Raw genomic sequence first — 22026 nt, 5'->3', positions numbered from 1 at the left:
ACATGGCCAAGAGGCAGAAGATTCACTCAATATGCTGCCATTCCCAGCGCTTGGAACACTTGTCTCTGACAGGCACAATGTCCAACCCCTCCCATGTCTCTGCCATGATGCCACCACTTCAGAGGGACCTTCTCTGACCAGCCTCCACAACAGAGTCCACCCTCATCTCTTCCCACCCTCCTCGCTCTGTGTAACTTAATCACAGAAAACTTAGCACTTATCACTGCTTGTCTGGTGGTGATTTGTTTTTTTATTTATTTGTTTATTATCACATTCCCATCCACCAAATAAGTCTAAAAAAGATGGGATTTTGCTTTGTTTATCTCCAGGACACAGAACCATCCCTGGAATGTGGTAGACATTTGGCAAATATTTACTGAATGAATGAGGGACAAAACCAGTAATGCTAAAAGCACTTACAACGTGTCTGTCCCTGTGAGCTCTTTGCTAGGTTCACACAGGTGCAGGAGATGTCTGAGACAAAGGTTCCGCCTTTGAGAATAACAACTGAATGATTTAATAATCTTGCACATTGAGAGGAGGGGTGATCTTTAACTAAGCTGATTAAACAATGACTTATTATCTTGGTCTTATGTCTCATTTTGATACTGGACATGAACTTACAGGAAAGAAGCCTGCACCATCAATCTCTAGAAACAGGGAAAGAAAGTCTGGCTTGAAACTGCCCTGATTTGCGTTTTCTGTAAGGACCAGTCCCCAGAGGCCATTGGTGGACCAGTTTAACACTTTGCAAATTGTGTTCTGAGACATCCGGGCCTAGCTGAGATGCTTTTGTGAATCAGGCCAGGGGAAGATTCTTGTCCAATTCTCACAGTTCCCCTGCTTGATGGCAGATCGTGCAAAAACGCACACAGATTTTTCACCTCACCATGTCTATATCCCTTTGCAATATGATTAAGAGATGGAGTCTATTTCCCCACCCCTTAGATCTAGGCTGGGCTGTGCAGTGTGACTTACTTTAGCAAACACAGTGTACGCAGAGGCCTCAAAGCGGCTTGTGCACCAGGGCTTGCTTCTCTTGCTACGCTTGGGAACTTGGCCACAGGTACCATGTGAATGAGTCTGTGCTACTCTGCTGGGAGATGAGTGACACACGGCCTCGCTGCCTCCACTGTCCTGAGACAGACAACTGTCAGGCAAGTGAGTGAGGCCGTCAACCACAGGCTGATCACAAATGCAAGACAGACCTCAGCTGATGCCACATGGCTCAGAGATGAGCTATCCCAGCGGAGGTCAGCCCAGATGCTGGCTCACAGATAGGTGAGCAAATAAATGGTGTTTGTTTCAAGCCACTACGTGTTGAACAGTTTTTTATGCAGCAAAACCTGACTGATATATGTTCCTATACCCCTCCTTTCTTAAAATTCTAAGCAGAGCATTACAAAAAGCAAGACTTAAAACTGCCCATTAAATGAAATCCCAAGTTTGCAAATTATGTATACATGTACATGGAAATATGGGAAATATAAATAACAGGATTGGGGTTGATGTTTCTTTTATCCTCTATGCTTTTCTGAGTTTACTAAATTTTCTATAATAAAACTTATAGTCTTTTTTAAAAAAAAAAATAAAAGAAGAGGCAAAGTGCTTGGGCAGTTTCTTCTGGCTGTCCTCTGGTTATTCCTCAGCAAATTCTGATGTGACACAAACACTTTCCACGTGGCTGGGGTATAAAAGACAGGTACACCAAAGGGATTTCTGGCTCCATTCATCCCAAGGCTTCTGGCTCTGGGGGGAGTTTCAGGGGGATTTTAAAGAACCCAAATGGTGGAAATCTATGCTGTGAAACCCTCCCATCTAACTAAGGCTTCCTTGGAGTGTCAACTCTTTATGTCCTTGGCTGTCGTATTCTATGTTCTGCACCCTGGTGTGGCTGACTAGTTTCAGCAGAATCCCTCCTGCAGCTTGCAGTGATGGGAAATGGAGAAATCTGGGCCTGGAGATATGCCAGTGTGATAAATATCTTCTGTTTATCCTTCTGGACCCGTTCTCCTCACTTGTCCAAACCTTGGAAGGCCAACCTGTATTGACTAAATTGATGGCTTCTGGTCATGTTCAGCCGGTGGGGAACACCAGTAGGAATTTGGAAGGAAGAAGCAGAGTGAGGTTGGGATATTTATTCCCCAAGCTCCCATCCTGCAGGTTCACTGGCTTCCACCAAAAATCAGAGGCAGCCCTGAAGACAACAGCAATTTTTATTTCCAGATTCCAGCATCCAGGTCCCTCTTGCCTTTTCAGGCGCGGGGTATTCCGAGTGGTGTTTCATTCTTGAGCATCCCATTAATCCTCATGCACTACTCCTGATGATGTTTCCTACATCTGCCCACACCTTGGTAAACTGTCCCTTTATTAAATGCTCCTCAGATTCCCCGAGTGCAGTTGGTCATCTGTTTCCTGCGGACATGCCTATCCACAGGAATATGGTGGACACAGCCCTCTTCTTTTTCTGCCACAAAATAGGAATGTGGCAGAAAAAGAAAAGAAATGTCCGTAGTTTCCATGACTTCCCACACTCATTGCTAAGGTGGTGAATTATCCATCAAACTCAGGTCAAAAGTAATTCTGACTAACAGGATGACACAGAGGACAAGATGGTAATTTCCGTTTTGTAAGCCTTCTGGGGAGAGTGGTGGGTGACTTGTGACTAAGAAAATTAGAATCATGAGAACGTGTTCTTAAGAGAATTGTGCCTGTGACAGACAAAGTGACAAGGCAAAGTGTGGAGGGCCCAAACATGAGAATCTTACCCGGCCATCGCTTGTCAGGAGGATGGAGTCGCTCTTGATGTCCCGGTGAATCACGCCTTGGTTGTGTAGGTAGGAGAGAGCCCTCAGAACCGACAGACAGACGGTAGCTATCTGTTCTTCATTCATTCTAGAGAGGAAATAACATTTAAGGAACAAGTCAAGCTTAAAAAGATTTTTAAAGGGCTCAACAGAGGCAGATCCCTTGAGTTCTAGGGAACCAGTCCATGCTCCCCAGCCCATATCTGGAAAAGTTACAGGCAAGGGAAAGGAAGTCTTTGGATTTGATTCCCGGAACAAAGGCTTGGCACCGAGGATGACAGGGGTCAGATGTAAGTCAAAGGAAAGAGATCTCTATTTGTCAGCTTCTGGGTCATTAGTACAAATGCACTTGTATGAACTTTTACAGATAATGCCTTAGGCACTGACAAACCTCCAGGGGCCTACAGAGAAAGCATATTGAGTAAGCAGGCCAGGTTCCAGTGGTGGCTGTTAGGTAATCTTGAAAAAGTCTTTAACTTCCTCAGGTCTTTTTCCTCATCTTGGACATGGGGACAGTCACAGTTTTCTTCAAGGCTGAACTCAAGCAAAGTGGTCTTTGGATTTCTAAGTTCTGTCTCTGAGGCTTACCCCATTGCCATTCACCTCCCTCTCCTTCTTCTAGGAGCTGGGGATTTTTGTGGCTTTGGGTCTCTTCTGTCAAAAGGAAATTGGACCTAGGGAGTTACTAACAACTAAGTGTGAATGGAGAGTACTTTCACAGATGGACCGTGGGAACGAGAAAGGAAGCATACACAGCACCGGACATTGCTCCCACATCTCACGTCTGCACCCCTAGGGAGAAGGTGTTTCAGGCTTCAGGAGAGGAGATTGAGGTCAGGTGACCTGCCCAAGATTTCACAGCTAAGAAAGTGGCCAGGTCATGATTCAAACATTGCTCTTTTTGAGTGCAGAAGCCATGCTTTCCCACTTTTCCGCTGTCCCTCACTCCTTTGCCACCCAAAGGAATGGATTTTCCTAATGAGTGACATAGTTCAGCCACTGAGGAATCCAGGTGAGAATTACTTGGGCAGCGGAGGTTGCTTGGTGCCCTCAAAATGACTCATTTAAGTATCTGACTAACTCATCTATGTATAAAATTTTCTCCCTATCACAGAGATATTGAGAGGCCCAAGTTAAATAACAAATGTGAAAGAGCTCCTGAAACAAACTATTATGCAAACAGAGGGGAGCCAGAAGAGACAGAAGGTGTAGTTGACCAGAACCTAAATTTAAGGACCACCCGGGGAAATTCCAGTAACCCCAAATAAATCTCAGATCAGCAGGACAATGAAATGGATGGCCTTGAATTTGTGTTTCATTCTTGCTGATGCTAGAAATCCTGCCTGGGTAATGCTGGGATTCAAAAGTAAAGTCTAAGGAGATAGCCAATTAGGAGAACACTGAAGGTATAAGGTTGATAGGTATGAAAAAATACACACTTCCCAGCAAAAACTCAGTCCCATACAAAGGCAGGTCAGAAGAAATGTTCTTGCCTGAAACAGAGAGGAAATCGACAACCTCTGTGTTCTTGGTTTTGTTATTATACGAGTGTGCTGGTCATTGTGCTGGATTGTTCTCGTGTGTGCCAGAAGCACATCCTCAGAGGATTAGAGCATCAGCATTAGGGGACGAGCTCAGAGACACCTTAAAAGTAATTCAGGACCAAGAACCACCATCTTTAATAAAATTCATTTCTCTTTAATTCCATGAGACTTGAGTTATTTGAAGCAGGCATAAAGATTCTTTGCATGTCAAGTATGCCAAAAATTAATTGACTCTGACCCTCAATCACTAACTGAAAGATCACCTTTAACTGGAACATGTGACAAATGCTACTGATTCCTAATTCAATACCTTTGAAATTAGCATGGCCAAATGAAAAATGGCTGGTGCTCTTCTACTTCTACAGGAAAGAAGCCGGGTCTAGGATAAAAATGCTTCAGTTCTAGAGTAAATCCCAAATTCAATCCTGGCTCTATCAGTGATTAAATGTGTGGTCTTGAGAAGGATACTTTTCATCCCTGAGTCATAGCTTCATCATCTGACAGACAAGCACATCAACATCAGCCTTATAGAGATGTGATAGTTATAAAAGTTAATGTATATGTGAAGAAGCTGACAGTGCTTGGAACCTTCCCTTCCCTCTGGAACTCTCTGTTTCCTGGAAATTACAAGGGTGTAATTTAATCCTAAAAGATGCTATATTAGTGCTAAAACTTTAGTATGTATGAGAAACACTTGTGCAACTGGCTAGATCGTGGATTCCCATCTAGTTGGTCTGGGGCAGTGATTCATATTCTGCACTTCTCACATGCTCCCAGGTCCTCAGACCATACTTTGAGTTGCAAGGGGTTAGAGGTTCTATCAACAAACCAACCAACCAACCAATCAATCAATCAATCATTCAACAAAACAGTTATTCAATATCTATGCTAGGAAACTTTCTGAATTATCAGCTTAAGGATCTCAAATTCTAAATATTCATGGTGTTCTTTGATGTGCAATTGCTTCTTGCTCTCTGAAACCACTCTGAGTTTAAGAGGAAATTAGCTGACAAAACTGGATGGGGGAAATTAGAAAATACAATGCATTCTAGAGAGGTTAGTTCTTAAGTGGTTCCCCCTGATATAAAACAAGAATGAAAGGAACCTTAACAAAGAGAGATCTGTAGAGAGACATGAGTAGCTACTGTTAAACTCCTGATGGCAAGAAAAAAGCCCCTCCCTTGGACATTTATTTATTTATTTTTTTAAGACAGCATCTCACTCTGTCACCCTGGGTAAAGTACAATGGCATCATCATAGCTCACTGCAACCTCAGACTCTTGAGCTCACGGGATCCTCTTCTCAGTCTCTCCAGTAGCTGGGACTGCAGGCATGTGCCATCACGCCCAGCTAATTTTTCTATTTTTAGTAGAGATGGGGTCTCCCTCTAGCTCAGGCTGGCCTCAAACTCCAGAGCTCAAGTGATTTTCCTGCCTCCGCCTCCCAGAGTGCTAGGATTACAGGCATGGGCCACTGCACCTGGCCTGGACATATTTTTATTAATTGCTTTATATGTAAATCACATTTGCCTTATTCTTAAATCTTTCCGATATATTTGTTTCTACCAATTAAGATGATTTTATGTTTTTTCTTTTTTTTGGTGGGCACATCTTATTGCTACCGTAATAAAGGGGCTGCCAGCTGAATTGCTGGCGATAAATGCTCAATGTCTTTACTCCGTCCCTTCATTACTAGATGGTCTACTATAGATCGAGAGCTGCAGGGACTTGAAACTTTGTCTCATACTAGTGGAGAGAAAGCAGCGTTTTCTATCCCTCACGGGATTTGCCAGTGCTTTCTTGCTACTTTGCTTTCCACCTATGGTGGTTCATCTGGATCTACTTTTGATTTAGGTGCCATTTCTGTAACTTAATATTCAGTACTTCTTCCTCATGACAAACCTCTCTTAACTCTTCAGCATTTTATTTACCAGCAAAAACAAACTTAAAATGTAACATGCTGATTCATGTGTCTATTCCTTAGAACCTTGCTTCTCCAAGTGTGGTCCATGAACTGGCAGCGTCAGCATCCCCAGGGAGCTTGTTAGAAATGCAGAGTCTTACAATTCTCCCTATAGAATCAGGATACGCATTTTTTAATTTTTTATTTATTTTTTATTATTTTTTTTTTGAGACAGAGTCTCGCTTTGTTGCCCAGGCTAGAGTGAGTGCTGTGGCGTCAGCCTAGCTCACAGCAACCTCAAACTCCTGGGCTCAAGCAATCCTCCTGCCTCAGCCTCCCGAGTAGCTGGGACTACAGGCATGCGCCACCATGCCTGGCTAATTTTTTCTATATATATTAGTTGGCCAATTAATTTCTTTCTATTTATAGTAGAGACAAGGTCTTTCTCTTGTTCAGGCTGGTTTCGAACTCCTGACCTCGAGCAATCTGCCCACCTCGGCCTCTCAGAGTGCTAGGATTACAGGCGTGAGCCACCACGCCCAGCCAGAATACGCATTTTAATAAGATCCACAGTGATTTGTATGCACACTGAAATTGGAGAAGCACTGTCTCAGCACATATTTTTTCCACTGCCTTCAATGCCCTTTGCTTCTCACTTGCCTTCTTAGTAAACTCCTATTCATCTCTCAAAACCCATCTCAGGTATCACCTTGTATTAGAAGCCTTTCTTTACTCTCCCTGATAGAGACATAATTCCATGCCACTTATATACGTCTTCCTAATTCTGTGCAGGTATTGTAGTGTACTTATTTCTCATCTGTGACTTCCCTGGGAGGGAGGTGGGGGAGGATGTATCTGAGCCTTATTCATTTGTATCTTCTATAACCCCAGTACTTAGGAAAGAGCCTAGCACACAAAAGTTACTCAATAAATACTTAATGACTAGAACTGACACATCAGGGAGGCAAATAGCTGAAACAATAGGCTGGTTATTAACCATTGTTACCTTCAAGACTATTTTAAAACAGAATTCAAGAATTTCTCTCTCCTATGTAGGTTCATTACTCTGATATAGAATTTTGACTGATCCTCCACCTGCCCTTCCTTCTTCAGGTCCCCTTGATGGTATCCGCACACCATCAAGTAAGAGCAGGACAACTCAGGAGAACAAAACTTGGTTTTAGAAATCCATGTAGGTGAAAAGAAATTCTATGACTTGTTACGGAAACTTCATTTTCAGCATCTTGCTGATTTTAAATCAATGGGTATTAATGACCTTCTGAGAGCAGGGAGAATGTTAATCAAATGAATGATTATTTATGCATGATATAATGGCATTCTGGGGAATATGGGGGAAGGGGTAGTTGTCTTCCCTGACTCCAAAGTACTGACAATTTATGAAGATAAATTGTTCAGAAAGATAGTCAGTGAGGTTTTACCCTGGCAGAGAATAATAAGCCCCTTGGGTTATAAAGAGACATACCTGGTATGTGTAACAATGTCTGTCAAGGCACCACCTTCTAGAAACTCCATCACCACCCAGAGCTCATCGCCAACAAGGTAGCTGTTGTACATGTCAACCACATTGTCATGGTGGTAATCCCGCATTATCACAACCTGGATCAATGGGAAAGACATTTTTTGACTTGTGAAGGTGAAATTTGGCTTTCTGTTCTCTTGTGGCCTTAGCTACACTGCTAGTACAATTGATGGAGAGGTATTGATAGTGGGGAAATTTATTCAGGAATCTGCTATAGACAGAAGGCATTAAGAATAGCTAGTAGAAATGAAATCAAGTTAGTAAGTTTATGAGAAAATGGCAGGTCAACCAGACATTGGAAAGAGGGAAAGGGGTGGGGACAAGGGGAGAGAGAAAGAGAGAGAGAGAAATGGAAACAGGCAGAACCAAGGCAAGATTTGCATTTACAGGAGGGAGATTAGTTGACTGTTCTGGGGGGATGTGATTAGATATCCCTAAGGGTCTCCTTTAGAATGTACTGTCCATATTCCACTGTTGGTTTGCTTAACATAGGCTCACCAACTCCTTCGTGGTTAAGGGAGTGAATGGTGAGTGAATCTCAAGAATGAATAAAGTAAACAGTTATTAGGGGTGGGGCCACATGAGACCAACTTAACTTCTTTCTGGGAGAAGGTATGGGCTGAACCTGAGGGAGGTTTGGGCCAAATACAAAAGAATCCATCTTGAAGGTGAAAATAAATATGATGTAGGCATAAAAGAGGCTGATGAGCCTGCTTGCTGGAGAGAGCTTCCAGGAATTGCTGCCCTGTGGCTGCTTCCACTTGAGTTTTCAGAGTTAGTGTTGAATAATAAATTATAGAGTTGTTTATCTATACCATTATCACCTTGTCAGTTCTGACATTGTTGTTTGGGACATAAATTTCAGGAATCAGGAACAGTGGGCTGGGATGATGCTTATGCCTACACCCCCTCTCTGCAGGAGCTGGAGATCTGTGGAGGCCACTGGGGCTTCACATGAGCCACATGGAAGAGGGGTCCTAAATCACAGCTGAGTGCACTTGCTCAGTGTTTGCTTATGAATCAAACAATTTCTCCATACTTTTGAGAGAATGAGAATGCTCACAATAGGAAGTCAAACAGGTCAAGCGGCCATAGATTGTTCTGGGAGTTAGGAGATGTCGACTGTACATCCTTCACTGGAGACTGTAGTATTAACTGACATTGATATACTGACTTGATGTCTTCAGGACTTAGATTTCCCATCCACAAAAACTCATCTCTCTCCCTAAGTCTTTCATAAAACTATTAAAGGGATACTACTCCAAAACACTTGTGTTTTCTAACAGTTACTCCTGTTCCCCTACTTATTTCAGACCTCTTAAGTGATAAGTAAGTTTAAAAGGTAATTGAGAAAGTGCAAGAACATGTACAACAAATATATGGAAAAGGGTTAATATCATAATACATCAAGAACTCTTACACATCAATAAAAAAATATTAACACTGTGCAAAGGACATATGATTTGATAAAGAAATAAACATGGCCTATAAACATATAAAAATAAATTCAGCCTCACTAGTAATAAAAGTGTTAATTGAAAGAGTAAGGCTTATTCAAGTCTGTCATATGAAGAAAAGTAACATGAAAATATCCAATGATAGAGAGGGTGAAACAAGATTATTGGTGAAGGTCCACATTGGTATAGACTTTCTGTAAATTAACACTATATATCATTGCTCTGAAAATATTTATATATCATTTGATATGTTTATTCCATTTTTAGGAATCTAAAGAGCTTACCAGATATAAGGCCAAAGACTTATGTGTAATAACACTCACTGCAAAATTTTAAAAGTGACAAATTGGAAATAAAATAGAGACTGGTTTAATCAATTTGACACCTGTAGATAGAAGAGTATTAGGCCATTCAAATGAAGTTTTGACACATTGTTAAGAAAATGTTTATTTATTTTATATTAATAAATATAAATAATTAATATGTCAATATATTTATTTTATATTTTATATGTAAATATGCATGTCAATATATTTTATATTAATATTAACTTATGCTAATATTAAGTAAAATTGGAAAGTTACCAAACTATATATATAGAATTATCCCAAATAAAAGAAATATATAGATAGAAAAATATAGAAAGGAAACATTGAAATATGAATGTAGCCTATTGCTTGGTTGTGGGATTATATGGGACATTTCTTATACTTCCCATATTTTCCACAGGAAGAATTAACTATTTTTATATAATAGGAAAAAATATTTTAAAGTTTCTAAAGAGCAATAGTCCATTGATAAACTGACCTCTATTTATTGTGTTAAAAATATTGGCTACAAAGAATATATATGGTACCATAAGAGTGTAAAATGTATACACACCCACAGAGACAGACAGTGCAGCATGAGATGCTGGAATGTACTAGACAAGGATTAGAATCCCAGTTCTGCAGCCAACCTGCTGTGTGACCCTGGGCTAGTCACTTAACCTATCTGAGTTCAGGTTTCCTTAATGATAAAAATGGTGATAACATCATTTTGCCTCATAGGGTTGTTGTGAGGACCAAACTCTTAATAGATTCATGCTTAGCACAGCGGCTGAGACACATGAGTGCTTTATAAAGGTAACAGCCATGCATGCATAGGAAAAGACTCGATGGAACTATCACAAGGATGCTATATATATATATTAAAGGACACTATATTTTTGTCTTTATATTTTCAGTGCTTTTCTAATGTTCAAAAATGTACACACACAACTTTTGAAATGGGAATAAATATTACACTGGAGAGAGACTGACCCGAACACACCAGTTATTTACCTCATTGAAAAGCAATTCTCGTCTTTGTTGCTTCCGGAGGTCCATTTTCTTCACTGCGACCTGCTTCCCTGTGTGTTTCTCGGTCGCGATGCACACGATGCCAGTCGACCCTTCCCCGATTTTGATAAAGTTGTCCAAGTATTCCCTGGGGTCTCCCGGGCTGACCACCAGCTGCAGGGCTGCCCGAAACTGTTCGTGGGACACCCTGGAGGGCTGCTGGTCTGAGGAGGAGCCCCAGCTGGGCGGGGGGTAGGTGCTGGAAGAGATGCTGAGCGAGCTCAGGTAGGACGCGGTGGAGATGTACTGTGAGCTGCTCTGCAGGGAGGGGTGCTGGTACAGGGTGGCTTTGTGGTACCCAGACGGATACTGGTGGCTGCTTGAGGAATAGCCCGCTTTGCTTTGACTTTGAGGTAGTTTGGCAGGGCCCCTGGGGTAGGTGTCGGACCCTGACAGTGGAGGGCTGAGGACCATCTGTGCTCGATCGTAATCCACCTGGGAAGACAGATATGGATGGAGAAGAATCACATGCTGGGTCTCCACGCCACAGCCAGGTGGCTGGTGAGCCAACCTACAGCTGGCAGAATGAAGGTCACCAGGAGATGATGCAGGAATCTGGCTGGGCACCAACAGGACCAACCGGCTAACCCCAGAGAAGGACCTTCTCCCACTCATGTGCACCACAGGATGGGAGTCAGTTCATGTGTGGCTTATCCAAGGTGCATTTGCTGTTAAACCCTATTTTCTTGGTCAAGAATAAAAAAAAACCCTATCCCTCATTAAAGGACATTAGTCTTCAGCTAGCATTTTGGGGAGAAATTTCAGGAGTGGAAGGCCTTTCCCCATGCTTCTGAACTCACATGCTAGGTGGTGATATGTACCATGCACGCACAAAACACAGCAAGGAAAACTCGGCTCCCTAGGTTAAGCAGCTTTTGCATCAGTGTGGACCATAGGGTAAACACATGCAATGTTTAGCTGGGTGTGGTGGCTCACGCCTGTAATCAAAGCACTCGGGAAGACCAAGGCAGAAGGATTGCTTGTGGTCAGGAGTTTGAGACTAGCCTCAGCAAGAGCAAGACCTAGTCTCTACTGAAAAAAGAAAGGAACTAGCCAGGCAACTAAAGATAGAAAAAACAAACAAACAAACAAAAAAAAAACACTAGCCGAGTGTGTTGGCACACGCCTGTAGTCCCAACTACTCAAGAGGCTGAGGCAGGAGGACTGCTTGAGCCCAGGAGTTTGAGGTTGCTGTGAGCTAGGCTGACACCATGGCACTCTAGCCCAGGTGACAGAGCAAGACTCTGTCTCAAAAAATAAAAAAAAATTAAAAAAAACCCCACATGCAACGTTCTCACCAAATAAGTACAAATATAACTGGGAGCAACCAAACATTGCAGGGGTGTGTGTGAAAGGGAAATTTCCCCAGCTCTCAGAGACCCTAGCAAAGAACAGTCCACTCTGATTTTGAAGAGTGGAATAAGGGAATTTAGTGAAGGAGAATGGGAAGGGAGGCAGAGCAGTGGCGGGGAAGCCGGGGAAGGGATCATGGATCAGGAATAAGCTCTGGCCACCCCTGGAATGATAAATATGCCACATCATGTCATGTGATATGCTTCTTGCCCAGGGCAGAAAGTGCTAATCAATTGATGCATTCTTTTTTTTTTTTTTGTAAGATCCTGATGACAACACAGTACTGGCTATCAAGAAGGTACTTGAAAAAGATTTGATTGGACCTCTGCCTTCTCCTTGACACAATTTTACCCCAGGAAGTTTCTGTCACTCCCCTGGGATATACTAAAATGAAATTATTTTGTCCCCCACCATCCATATCAAGGACCTAGATCTGCTCTAATATGGTAGCTACTGGCCACATGTGCCAACTGGCCACATGTGCCAACTGATTTTTAAAGTCAATAAAGATTAAATAAAATAAAAATTCAGTTCCTCAGTCACAACTAAGTCACATTTTAAGAACTCAATAGCTGCTAGGCCCCACAGCACACATAGAGAATATTTCCACAACTGCAGAAAAGTCTATGGGACAGCTCTGTTCTAGCTGAATTGATTATTCCCATGTATTACATTCATTCATTTATTCATTCCTCAAATTAATATTTGAGCAACTATTACATGCTAGGTATCATTTCAGGTGCTGGGAGGGGGAGGGTCCACCAATAATCAAAATGGATGGCAAGTTTGAGAGAGTGATTAGACATCCATGTGGAGGTGTAACTTGGGTGACTCAGATGTGCCCCAAGTCCGCGGATGAGTTGAAGCTAAAGACACGAATCTGAGAGTCATCAGTGTTTACTTGGCATTAAAAGCCCATGATGCTGAATGTGTAAGAGACGGTCCAAGAATTCCAACATCTGGAGACCAGAAAGAGCAGGGAGATCTTGCAAAAAGGAGCAGACAAGGGTGGCCAGTGATGTAGGAAGGAAACTAAGGAAGTAGGGTGCTCTAGAGCTAAGGGAAGAAAGTACTTCAAGATCTGGAAGCATCATAGAAGAAGGTAGGGGCAGAAGGCAGTTCCTGTTCCATCACACTGCATCAAAGATGCCGATTCCATCAAGTCAGGCAGCAGGACTGCACACAGTGGGCTCTTTAAAATTGCCATCATGGCACCATTCTCAACTCTTCTTCACTGTCCATTGACTCTATGATGACAATGCTGGACACCCAGCAATGCAGCCCTTTTGGCCTCAAGAACACCACACTCCACCCAGGCGAATTCACCACTCAGACAGACTCTGCACCAACCAGCAGCAGGAACCAGGGCAGCTGCTAAGCCGGGGCCCTGACCTGGTTGAATGCTTTTGAGGTGCATATTAGGGATGAATTCTGACTCTGATAGTTTTAGTCAAATCAGCCTGTCTCCTCATCTGTAAAAGGGAGTAATAATAACATCCACTTCCTTAGGTCATTGTGAACTTTAAAGGATTGAATATACATCAAAATCTTCAAGACTGGCCAATAAATTCTAAGTGGTGTTATTATATAAAGTATTATATATAAGGTACCCAGCACAGCAGTGGGAATGTAAAAGAAAATAAACAGTAATTACAATATTATTAAATAAACTAGCATTTATTAAAGGTGAGCAATGTTCCTGTGGCATATATATTCATATACATTGATCCTTAAAACAATAAGACAAGGCTTTAATTGTAATATATTGAACAATGTATAATATTATATTCAAAAATAAGCTGATTTTTTTTTTCTAAGCCCCTGTATTTGTGCTATGCCAAGAAAACTGTGTGTGACTGTGTGTGTGTCCACAATGGAAGTGGGGACAGAGAAATGTCAGTGCAAATAAACAATTGGATTATTCCTTTACATTAAGCTTAAGATTAGTCAAGTCTAGGCAAGTCAGCTAGGCCAGGGCATGAAGAGAAACAGGGTCTTTGACTTTATTTTTGAAAGCGTGTCCTGGGAGCCATCATGTGCCATTACCTCCCTGTGTCTTCCTTGGAGGATTTGCTCTTGTACTTTAAACAAAACTGAATTCATTCCCCACAAGCATGTGTAACCTATCTCTGAAGATACATTAAAAGCAGAAAAGCTGTATCCTGTAGGAATTGCAAACACTGCTTCCCACTGCATTGGGCCACTTTTCTTCCTTATCATCTGCCAGTGGTGTTATCAGAGTCCACTCTTAACAGCTGGCACGTGGCACGATGGCATCAAGGAAGGGAAGCCAGCCTGCACCAAGGGGACAATTTCCAGTTAAAGAAGGAATGCAGAGTTGTGTGCTGGGAGCTAAGTGTCTTTGAAATTGGATCATCGAGACACAAAGGTGCTATTTTCTTTCATGGCTGCTAGTAAGAGGCACACGCTCTTAAAGAAGCATTAGATGAGGAACAACCACTATCCCAAGAGATGATTTTGAGAACCAAATGCAAGGTGTACCCATCAAAGGAGAATTAACTGTTCACCTCGGGTGAGGGAACATATGATTTTCTCTTGGCAGACAAAGAGCTGACTCTGTGAAGGAGAAATGCATGGGTGACCCTGCTTGGGCCCTTGGTTGGATCCTGACCCACTGCCGGTTCCATGAGGGTGCATATCGCTTATGATACACTGGGACGGAACTCATTCTTTTTACTCTGGGGATCAAGCAGGGGGGCAGTTTATCCCATTCTGTGGTTGATACAACGGAGGCACAAGGAGATAAACTGTCCCCAAGCAATACAGGGAACATGGCCCTGTACTCCCAAGAGGATTATACATCCTAGTTCTTCGGGCCAGGTCAACCTCCACTTCCAGAGGAAGGGCCTGCAGCACACTGGCCCTGCAGGCTTGCTTTCCTGCCTGCCTTGGCATTTCCACCATTAGTTGTCACCTCCTTTGTCTCAAGGCTGGAGCACTCCTTCCTCCTTTAAAATGCCCGGGGCTTCTCCTGGGAGACAAAGTGGGGCCCCTCCCATTGAGCGACTCTTTGTTAGATGTCTATCCTTACAGAAATAGCAAATAGTAATGTTAATAATGATGTTTGATATCTATTGAGTGCTTTCCACATGGCAGGGGCTGTTCTAAACATCCTAGGTACATTATTGCATGTAAATCTCAAGTTAGACTATTAAACAGGCCCCATAATTGTTCCATTTTACAAACAAGAAGACTGAGGCACAGTAGGTTTAAGTAGGTCCTGCAAAGATTCCAAAGCTACTAAGAAGGAAGAACTAGGATTCAAATCCAGACAGAGTCATTTTAGCCCTTGGGCTCTTATTATAGAGATAAAGCTTGGTCAGGGTGTTTCACTGGGGCCCAGATGTCTGAGCAGCCTGGAGCAAAATGCAAGAATTGGACCAGAACATGATGGATGATGAGTGATAATGCCTGGTGGGTAGGGGAGGGTGGAAGAGAAATTAAGTTTTTGTTTGTTGTTTTGTTTTGAACAGTCTTGGCTTAGAGAAATCAGCTCCAAATATACACACACACAAACAAAAAAAGGAATAGTCATCACAGCAAAATGAGTTGATCATCTATTTATTTCATCATTTTCATTTTTCTTTTGGTCAAAGCAGAACTTTGCATTCAGTTGCAACACAACACCCAGGCTGTCTTCTGTATGTTCTTTCAAGAAAGCAAGCCCAAGCTTTCTTCTGCAATGAGGCCCCTTTGCACTCTTACATGGCTCTTGGACTTGTCTAATTATTTAATTAACCTGCTCTAAGTTGTCTTTCTCATGATTGCCTATATTATGTGGAAGTGGGTGAAACAAAGATGATGAATTTGTCTATACCTGCTGTTTTACATGCACTTGTTCATGTATGTAGGAAAGACAAGGTAAAAGAGCCAAGCATGAACTGTGCAATCTTTTCTACAACCTGATTCACAAATACATTCTAGAAAAAGAAAAAAAAGAAGGCTTGGAGTCAGTACGAGCAGGCTTATCTATAGTACCGTGAGGGGCATGTGGGGGTCTGATCATTTAGTGAAATCACAATGATCAGTGATTTCATGGATGGACCAGTGAAAGAGACAATATTTTAAAAGTGAATCCAATGTATTTCCTGTCATGCATGATCCAAACCATTTCCAAAAGACTTATGCATGTAGTTTACCCACGCAGACCTGCTAGCAAGGGGACGGGTGCAGAGCAGGGGTGGACAGCTGTTAGGTAGAAGAGAAAACAACAAAGAGATGCCACAAAGGCGTTCTCCCCACGCCTCCGAAGAGAACAGTCCTTGATTTTTGAACAAATAACTCCCTAGAAATGAGACCATGGTCTGCATATTCTAAGGGGGATTTCCCTATGGCATGATATATTAAGAAAAGACTAGATGGGTCATTTTGCAAATCATCACCCAGGCTGCCAAACCGCTGAGCTGCAGTTTACGAGGAGGCCACTAATTGTCATTGAAAATCGGATACATTTTGAGAAGGAATTCGCTCTATAGGAAATCTTTAGAAATACTGACAGAATGAACAAACAGTCATGATTTCCCTCCTTTTTGAAATGGTTAATAACATATACTTGTTTTTAGTTTCCTGCCACCTTTTAGTATACCATACAAATTAATTCTTAAAGAAATGTGGGGTTTTTTGCATCTCTATTCAAACCCTACCAAAAAATAAAAAGGGCAAAAAATAAAGCTATATTATAGATGAAAATAAATAATTGCCAGTTAACAACTCAGCTGGACTACCCTTCCACAATGAGCACAACATCCCCAAGGATAGGGTCAGACACAGGCTCTCGATGTATCAAAATTATAAATAATTATAGCGATGAATTCACTTAATCAATCAATTTCACCAGTGGTGCACTGGGGTGGACAGGGCATAAAACTCCGCACAGCTATCAATTGCTCCGATTACAGCTGGCTGTCAGCCAGAACTCCCCTGATCCATGTTAGTTAAACGCACATTAATCTGAATTTGGCAGTGTAATCAAGGACCCAACTGAACTGTGAAATTGAATTCTGCAGTAGAACATCATTTGACCATTTTATGCCAAGGCTGGAAAAAAAGGCTCGGTGAGGGAGGGCGGGAGAAAGAAAAGGAGGAAAAAAAAATCTTGCTGCAGCATCTATTTGTCACCGTGGCCTGCTGTACTGATGGCGGGGAGGCCGTGGCTGGATCGTGCTGGACTGGCGTGTGCGTGGGGTGGCCGTGGTGTGAGCGGGTCTGTGCCCACACGATGAGGACTGCGGAATGTTCCGTGAAGGATGGAGAGTTACAGGGAGCGGGAGGCAGCTGGTTCTAGCGCCCGAGTGTGACGTTCCCATACACTTTTGTGGGGCACAACAAAACAAAGGGACTGCTCATCTCAAAAGTGACGAGGCCAGACTGGGTGCTGCTTGCTCCAAAGTGAATCATAGTGTCCTCTAGTATCTGAGCATGGGAAGGACATCTTACATTGTCCTGACTTGACTCAAAGGAAAATATAACAGGATTAGCCTTGGGTTTGGGAGGGGAAAACGACTGCTGTCTCCCATTCTCTGCAGGGACATCTTAGAGACTGGCAGTTAAGGGAATGGGATTCATTAAATCCTGTGACTGGTAAGCCCCTCTGGTTGTGCCCTGCAATTCCGATTTTCCCTGCTATGGGCCGGGGACACCACTGATGTGGGGCAGACAGCCTGGCTCATGGCCGATGGGCTCGTGTGTCTCCATTCTTGCGTGTCCAGCCTCCGCGCTACTCCCACCGAGGTGGTTGCTATCCTGAGAGCTCCATTCTGCTTCCCAGATTGCAGGGTGTTAGGGAACTGTTCTGTCTCGAAATGCATCTTAATAAAACAGTTGCTGCTGCTGCTCCTGCTCGAGGTCAAACTTCAACTCGTACCTGACCATGGTTAGTTCTCTTTGAGTTACTTATTTTCATTTACAAAATGGAGCGGCCCTATTTCATAGCAAATATTTCATCTTCACCTTGCATGAATGACAAAGGGATGCAAGCACACGATTTGAGCTCATTCAATTTCCATGAAAGAGGCCAGCGTGCATTACCACTGCCAATGAGCAGCGGTTGTGAGCAGGTCAGGAGCACCCAAAAAATCCAGGGGTCTCCTGATGCAGAGGGCGCTTGGGAAGTAGGTTAAGTTCTGGGTGGTTTGACACACGTGCCGGATTTCCAACTTGCTTGGAGCAGAAAGCGACTTACCATGTCTAGTGTTTTGCAAGGGAATCTCCTATCGCTCTTACATTGGATCCCTATTTAGGCATGTAGGAACTTATACCTTGTGACATGAAATTTGAAGAGGCATGTACTTTCCTGCCTTATGAAATATATGGCAAATGCACACTGAGAGAGTTCAGACATGTGGCTCATGACCTCTACGAATAGGCAGAGCCTAGTTAAATGAAGAAATGAATAAATCTGCAACCCATAAGCTCAAGCATACGGGTATTTCAGGCTCTTCTTTCACCTCTGAATTGGCATATCCAATTAACCCCCCACAGTTGCTGCTCCAAACTGGAAGAATGTATCCTCTATTCAAGAGCAGTGAGACAGAGCAGATTATTCTGACCTGCAATCCGTCACCGCCTGCAGTGACGTGGAGAGATTCTATGCCTTTGGGGATTGGCTCAGTGCCTCAGAATATTGTTCAAATGTGTCAGGGTCTCAGAGAGAGCTGGGGACAGAGAATGCCAGGTTAGATTCATTTTGTTTTTAATTTGGTAATGGGAAAATGCACTCATAATGACCAAAATACAATTTATTTTGAACAACAAAGCATTCATGGGAAGATGTGTCCATTCATATGCAAAAGACACCTAAAGTCTCCATCAGAAGGGACAGATGTTAAAGATACTGCACTGAATCACCTCTTTGGAAGTCTTATGAGCCTTAATGAACATCCCCTGGGAGTCTATAGGCAATGAAAGCAAATCTCAAGGCAATAATATCCATTATTATTATTAAGTGATTAAGTGCTTCTTTCTCTTTTTCTCTCTTAGATTTTTGGTGCAGCCACTAAGTTTCACTAGCATTGTCATTTCATAACCCTTCGGGCCCCTGATGGACCTCTGAAAGGTGTTCTGCTGGGACCCTAAATAGAAAAGAAGTTGTTGTTTGTTCTGGGAGCCATGGCTGAATATGGGCATGGGAAGTGCCACAAATAACAGTGAGTCATTAAATTATGGCTGCAGGAAGACTGGGCCCAGTGGTTCAGGTGCTTTTTCCTTCCAGAGAAAGCAAAGTGAAAGCTAAGCATGTTGACCCCAGGAAGAAGGTCTGGGGAATTGTGCCATCCTTTTCTCATCTCCATCATTCTTGCAGAACCCGTTACCATGCCACCTGTCTGGGGCATCCTGAGCTGCAGCTTTGGTCACTTTTGCTGCCCTGTGCAGAGAGCTTGCAGGAGTGAAGTGGAGGGGTCGTTTGGAGGTGTATAGTCATGACAGTTCTCACTTAGCATCTGGCTTCCACAGGAGGTCTGAGAATTTCATTCATACTAGAGAGGAGAGCAGACACCAGGGCAGAACTAGGGTCCTCGGGCCAGCTCAGTTGCTGAGGCTTTGCATGGCTTTGAAGAAGTCACACAGCTACTCTGGCCTTTTGCAACACACATTTCTAAAGCAAGGACAGTCATAGGCTGCACAGAGTAGCTGTGAGGGCAGTCAGATGGAACCTGTTCCCATATTTTGAAAATTTGTAAAAGACAATACAGAGAGAACATTCCTATGGCTGGTATGAACAGATAAGGTGATGTGTTTTCTAACCAGAAACATTCCTGGGAATGAGGGCTAACACTGAGTGCTTTCCATGTGCTAACATCTTTATGTTCATTAATCTTATTTAATCCTCAGATCGAGACTAAAGAAGGTACTGACATACTCTACAGATGAGCAACCCAAGCACAGATAAGCTCACATAGCCAGTAAATGCTCAAATCTAGAGAATCTGATTCTAGAACTTGTGCTCTTCCATAATGGGTGAGAAAAAAAATATGGATTGTGTTTTAAAAAAATCAAAGCAATCACTCAAGGCAGAATAAGTACCTAAGAGAGTCTTAGTGATCCCTATACCTATTGCTTCCTTTCTAGCCCATGGTTCAAGTTTTATCTATAAAATTCACAGTCTGGGTGACACTAAGGAACTTCTCAAGAAACCCATCCTACCAAGAACAGAGAGAATAAACAGCATTCTCTGTGCACCTCAAATCCATCTGAATCATCACCTAGTCTTCACCAGCAAGGTGATGCCTGCCTGCAACATATGTGTCTAGGCCTGGAGACCTCATATCCACCTTTTTATCCCAGATTTTCTTCTGTGTAAATGGGAATATTCTGAAACGTATAGACTTTGGAGTCAGAGGGACCTAAGTTTTAAATCCTGGCTTGATCATTTGCCTATATAAACTTGAGGAAGCCCATGGAGATTTAGCCTCTTGGAGCTTCAGCTACTCTCAAAGGAAGATGATCCTGAATTCTTCTGGAATTGTTGTGTGAGGACTAAATTGGGTAATGTTTGCAAAATGCTCAACAGAGTGCTTGCAAAATAGTAACCCTCACATCATAGCCACCATCTGTCTACAAAACATGCTACACAAGACTGATGTGTAGACTATGTGTATCACTGGGGTGGGCAGAAGGATTGCTTGTGGCCAGGAGTTTGATACTAGCCTGAGCAACATAGGGAGACCCCATATCTACAAAAAATAAGAAAACTTAGCCAGGTGTGGTGGTATGTGCCTGTAGTTCCAGCTACTCAAGAGGCTGTGTGAGAGGATTGCTTGAGTCTAGGAGTTTTAGGCTGTAGTGAGCTATGATAATATTCCAGCCTGGATGACAAAGAGAGATCCTGACTCAAAATAAATAAATAAAGCTGTTCTAATTTATTAACCTAGCTTTCATATAGCATGATGAGGCAGGGACTCTTTATCCTTGTTTTATAACTAAAGAAGTGGAAGCACAGTTAAGCAACTTCAAGACTCAAACCCAGCCAGTTCATCTCCAAAATCTGCAGTCTTAACTGGCAATATGTGCTTCACCAATGGTAGCTATAAAACAATGGTTCTTAACTGGGGCCAAGTGTGCCCTCCCCTGCCCAGTGGACATTTGGCAGGTATATTTTGGTCGTTAACGAGTGAGGAAGGGACACTATGGGCATCTCGTAGGTACAGGTAAGAGACACTGCTAAATATCTGATGATGTACAGGACAGACCTCTACAACAAAGAATTACCAGGTCCAAAATGTTGACAGTGTCAAGGTTGAGACTACAGAGTGAGCAGCAAGGTGAGGGCCGCCTGCAGCATGTGTGTTGGGGCCCGGAGACCTCATGTCCACATTTTTGCCCCTGGATTTTTATCTATGGAAATGGGAATATTTCAAAACACATAGACTTTGGAGTCAGAGGAACATAGTTTTGAGTCCTGGCTTAGCCATGTGACTTCATAAACTTGGGGAAGTTTATAAAGATTCACTGCTATACAGTGAAACAGGATGATGCCACTTAAGTGCTGAACTAATTGCTAATTAAACTATTTATTGCTAATATAACTTCATTGCTTCAGATATTAAAAGGAGCTTGTAATAAGGCAGGGTGCAGGCTTTGTACCCTCAGAAGCTGCCCCTGTGCCATGTGTGGAGATGCATGCAATGTCTGGTGAAAGTATTAAGCCCCAGGAGTTGGGTCCTGGCTCTGCAGTGAGTTGCCCAAACTGCTACTAAACCTCTCAAAACCTCAGTTTCCTCATCTGTATGAAGGTGGCAAGAATTCCAGCCTTACAGATCTGTGAAGCTCAACAAGGCATGTGTCTGGCACACAGCAAGTGCTTAATAAACTGGCAGGATTGTTATGCTGGGGCTTCCCAGCGGTTGCAGCCAGAGCAAGGAAACGGATGTGCTGGGCTCATACCAACACACACGAGCAGGCAGCTGCCTGGTCCCGGGAGAGCCTCAGAATGAGCAAAATCAAATACATGGTGACAATATCTCCAGCCAGTTTCCCTCCCTGGAAGGCAGACTTATCTAGGGGAGGGCGGAAAGCACTTTCTCT

The 22026-nt window shown here is 42.8% G+C and overlaps 1 protein-coding gene across 2 annotated transcripts in view; it reads right to left on the bottom strand.

Moving 5' to 3' along the window:
- The window catches only part of PAK5 (p21 (RAC1) activated kinase 5), a 284351-nt gene that overhangs the window by 13334 nt on the left and 248991 nt on the right, over nucleotides 1-22026 (bottom strand). For both annotated transcript variants that reach the window (XM_012780805.2, XM_012780806.3), the window contains exons 5-7: nucleotides 10573-11064; nucleotides 7737-7870; nucleotides 2769-2895 (exon numbers count right to left, since the gene is read on the bottom strand). In XM_012780805.2, the coding sequence (XP_012636259.2) occupies nucleotides 2769-2895; nucleotides 7737-7870; nucleotides 10573-11064 (753 nt within the window). The remainder of the gene's footprint in view (nucleotides 1-2768; nucleotides 2896-7736; nucleotides 7871-10572; nucleotides 11065-22026) is intronic.

This window comes from Microcebus murinus, chromosome 16 (genome assembly GCF_040939455.1).
Source record: "Microcebus murinus isolate Inina chromosome 16, M.murinus_Inina_mat1.0, whole genome shotgun sequence".
NCBI classification, from domain to species: domain Eukaryota; kingdom Metazoa; phylum Chordata; class Mammalia; order Primates; family Cheirogaleidae; genus Microcebus; species Microcebus murinus.
This window is presented reverse-complemented; position numbering and strand designations above follow the sequence as displayed.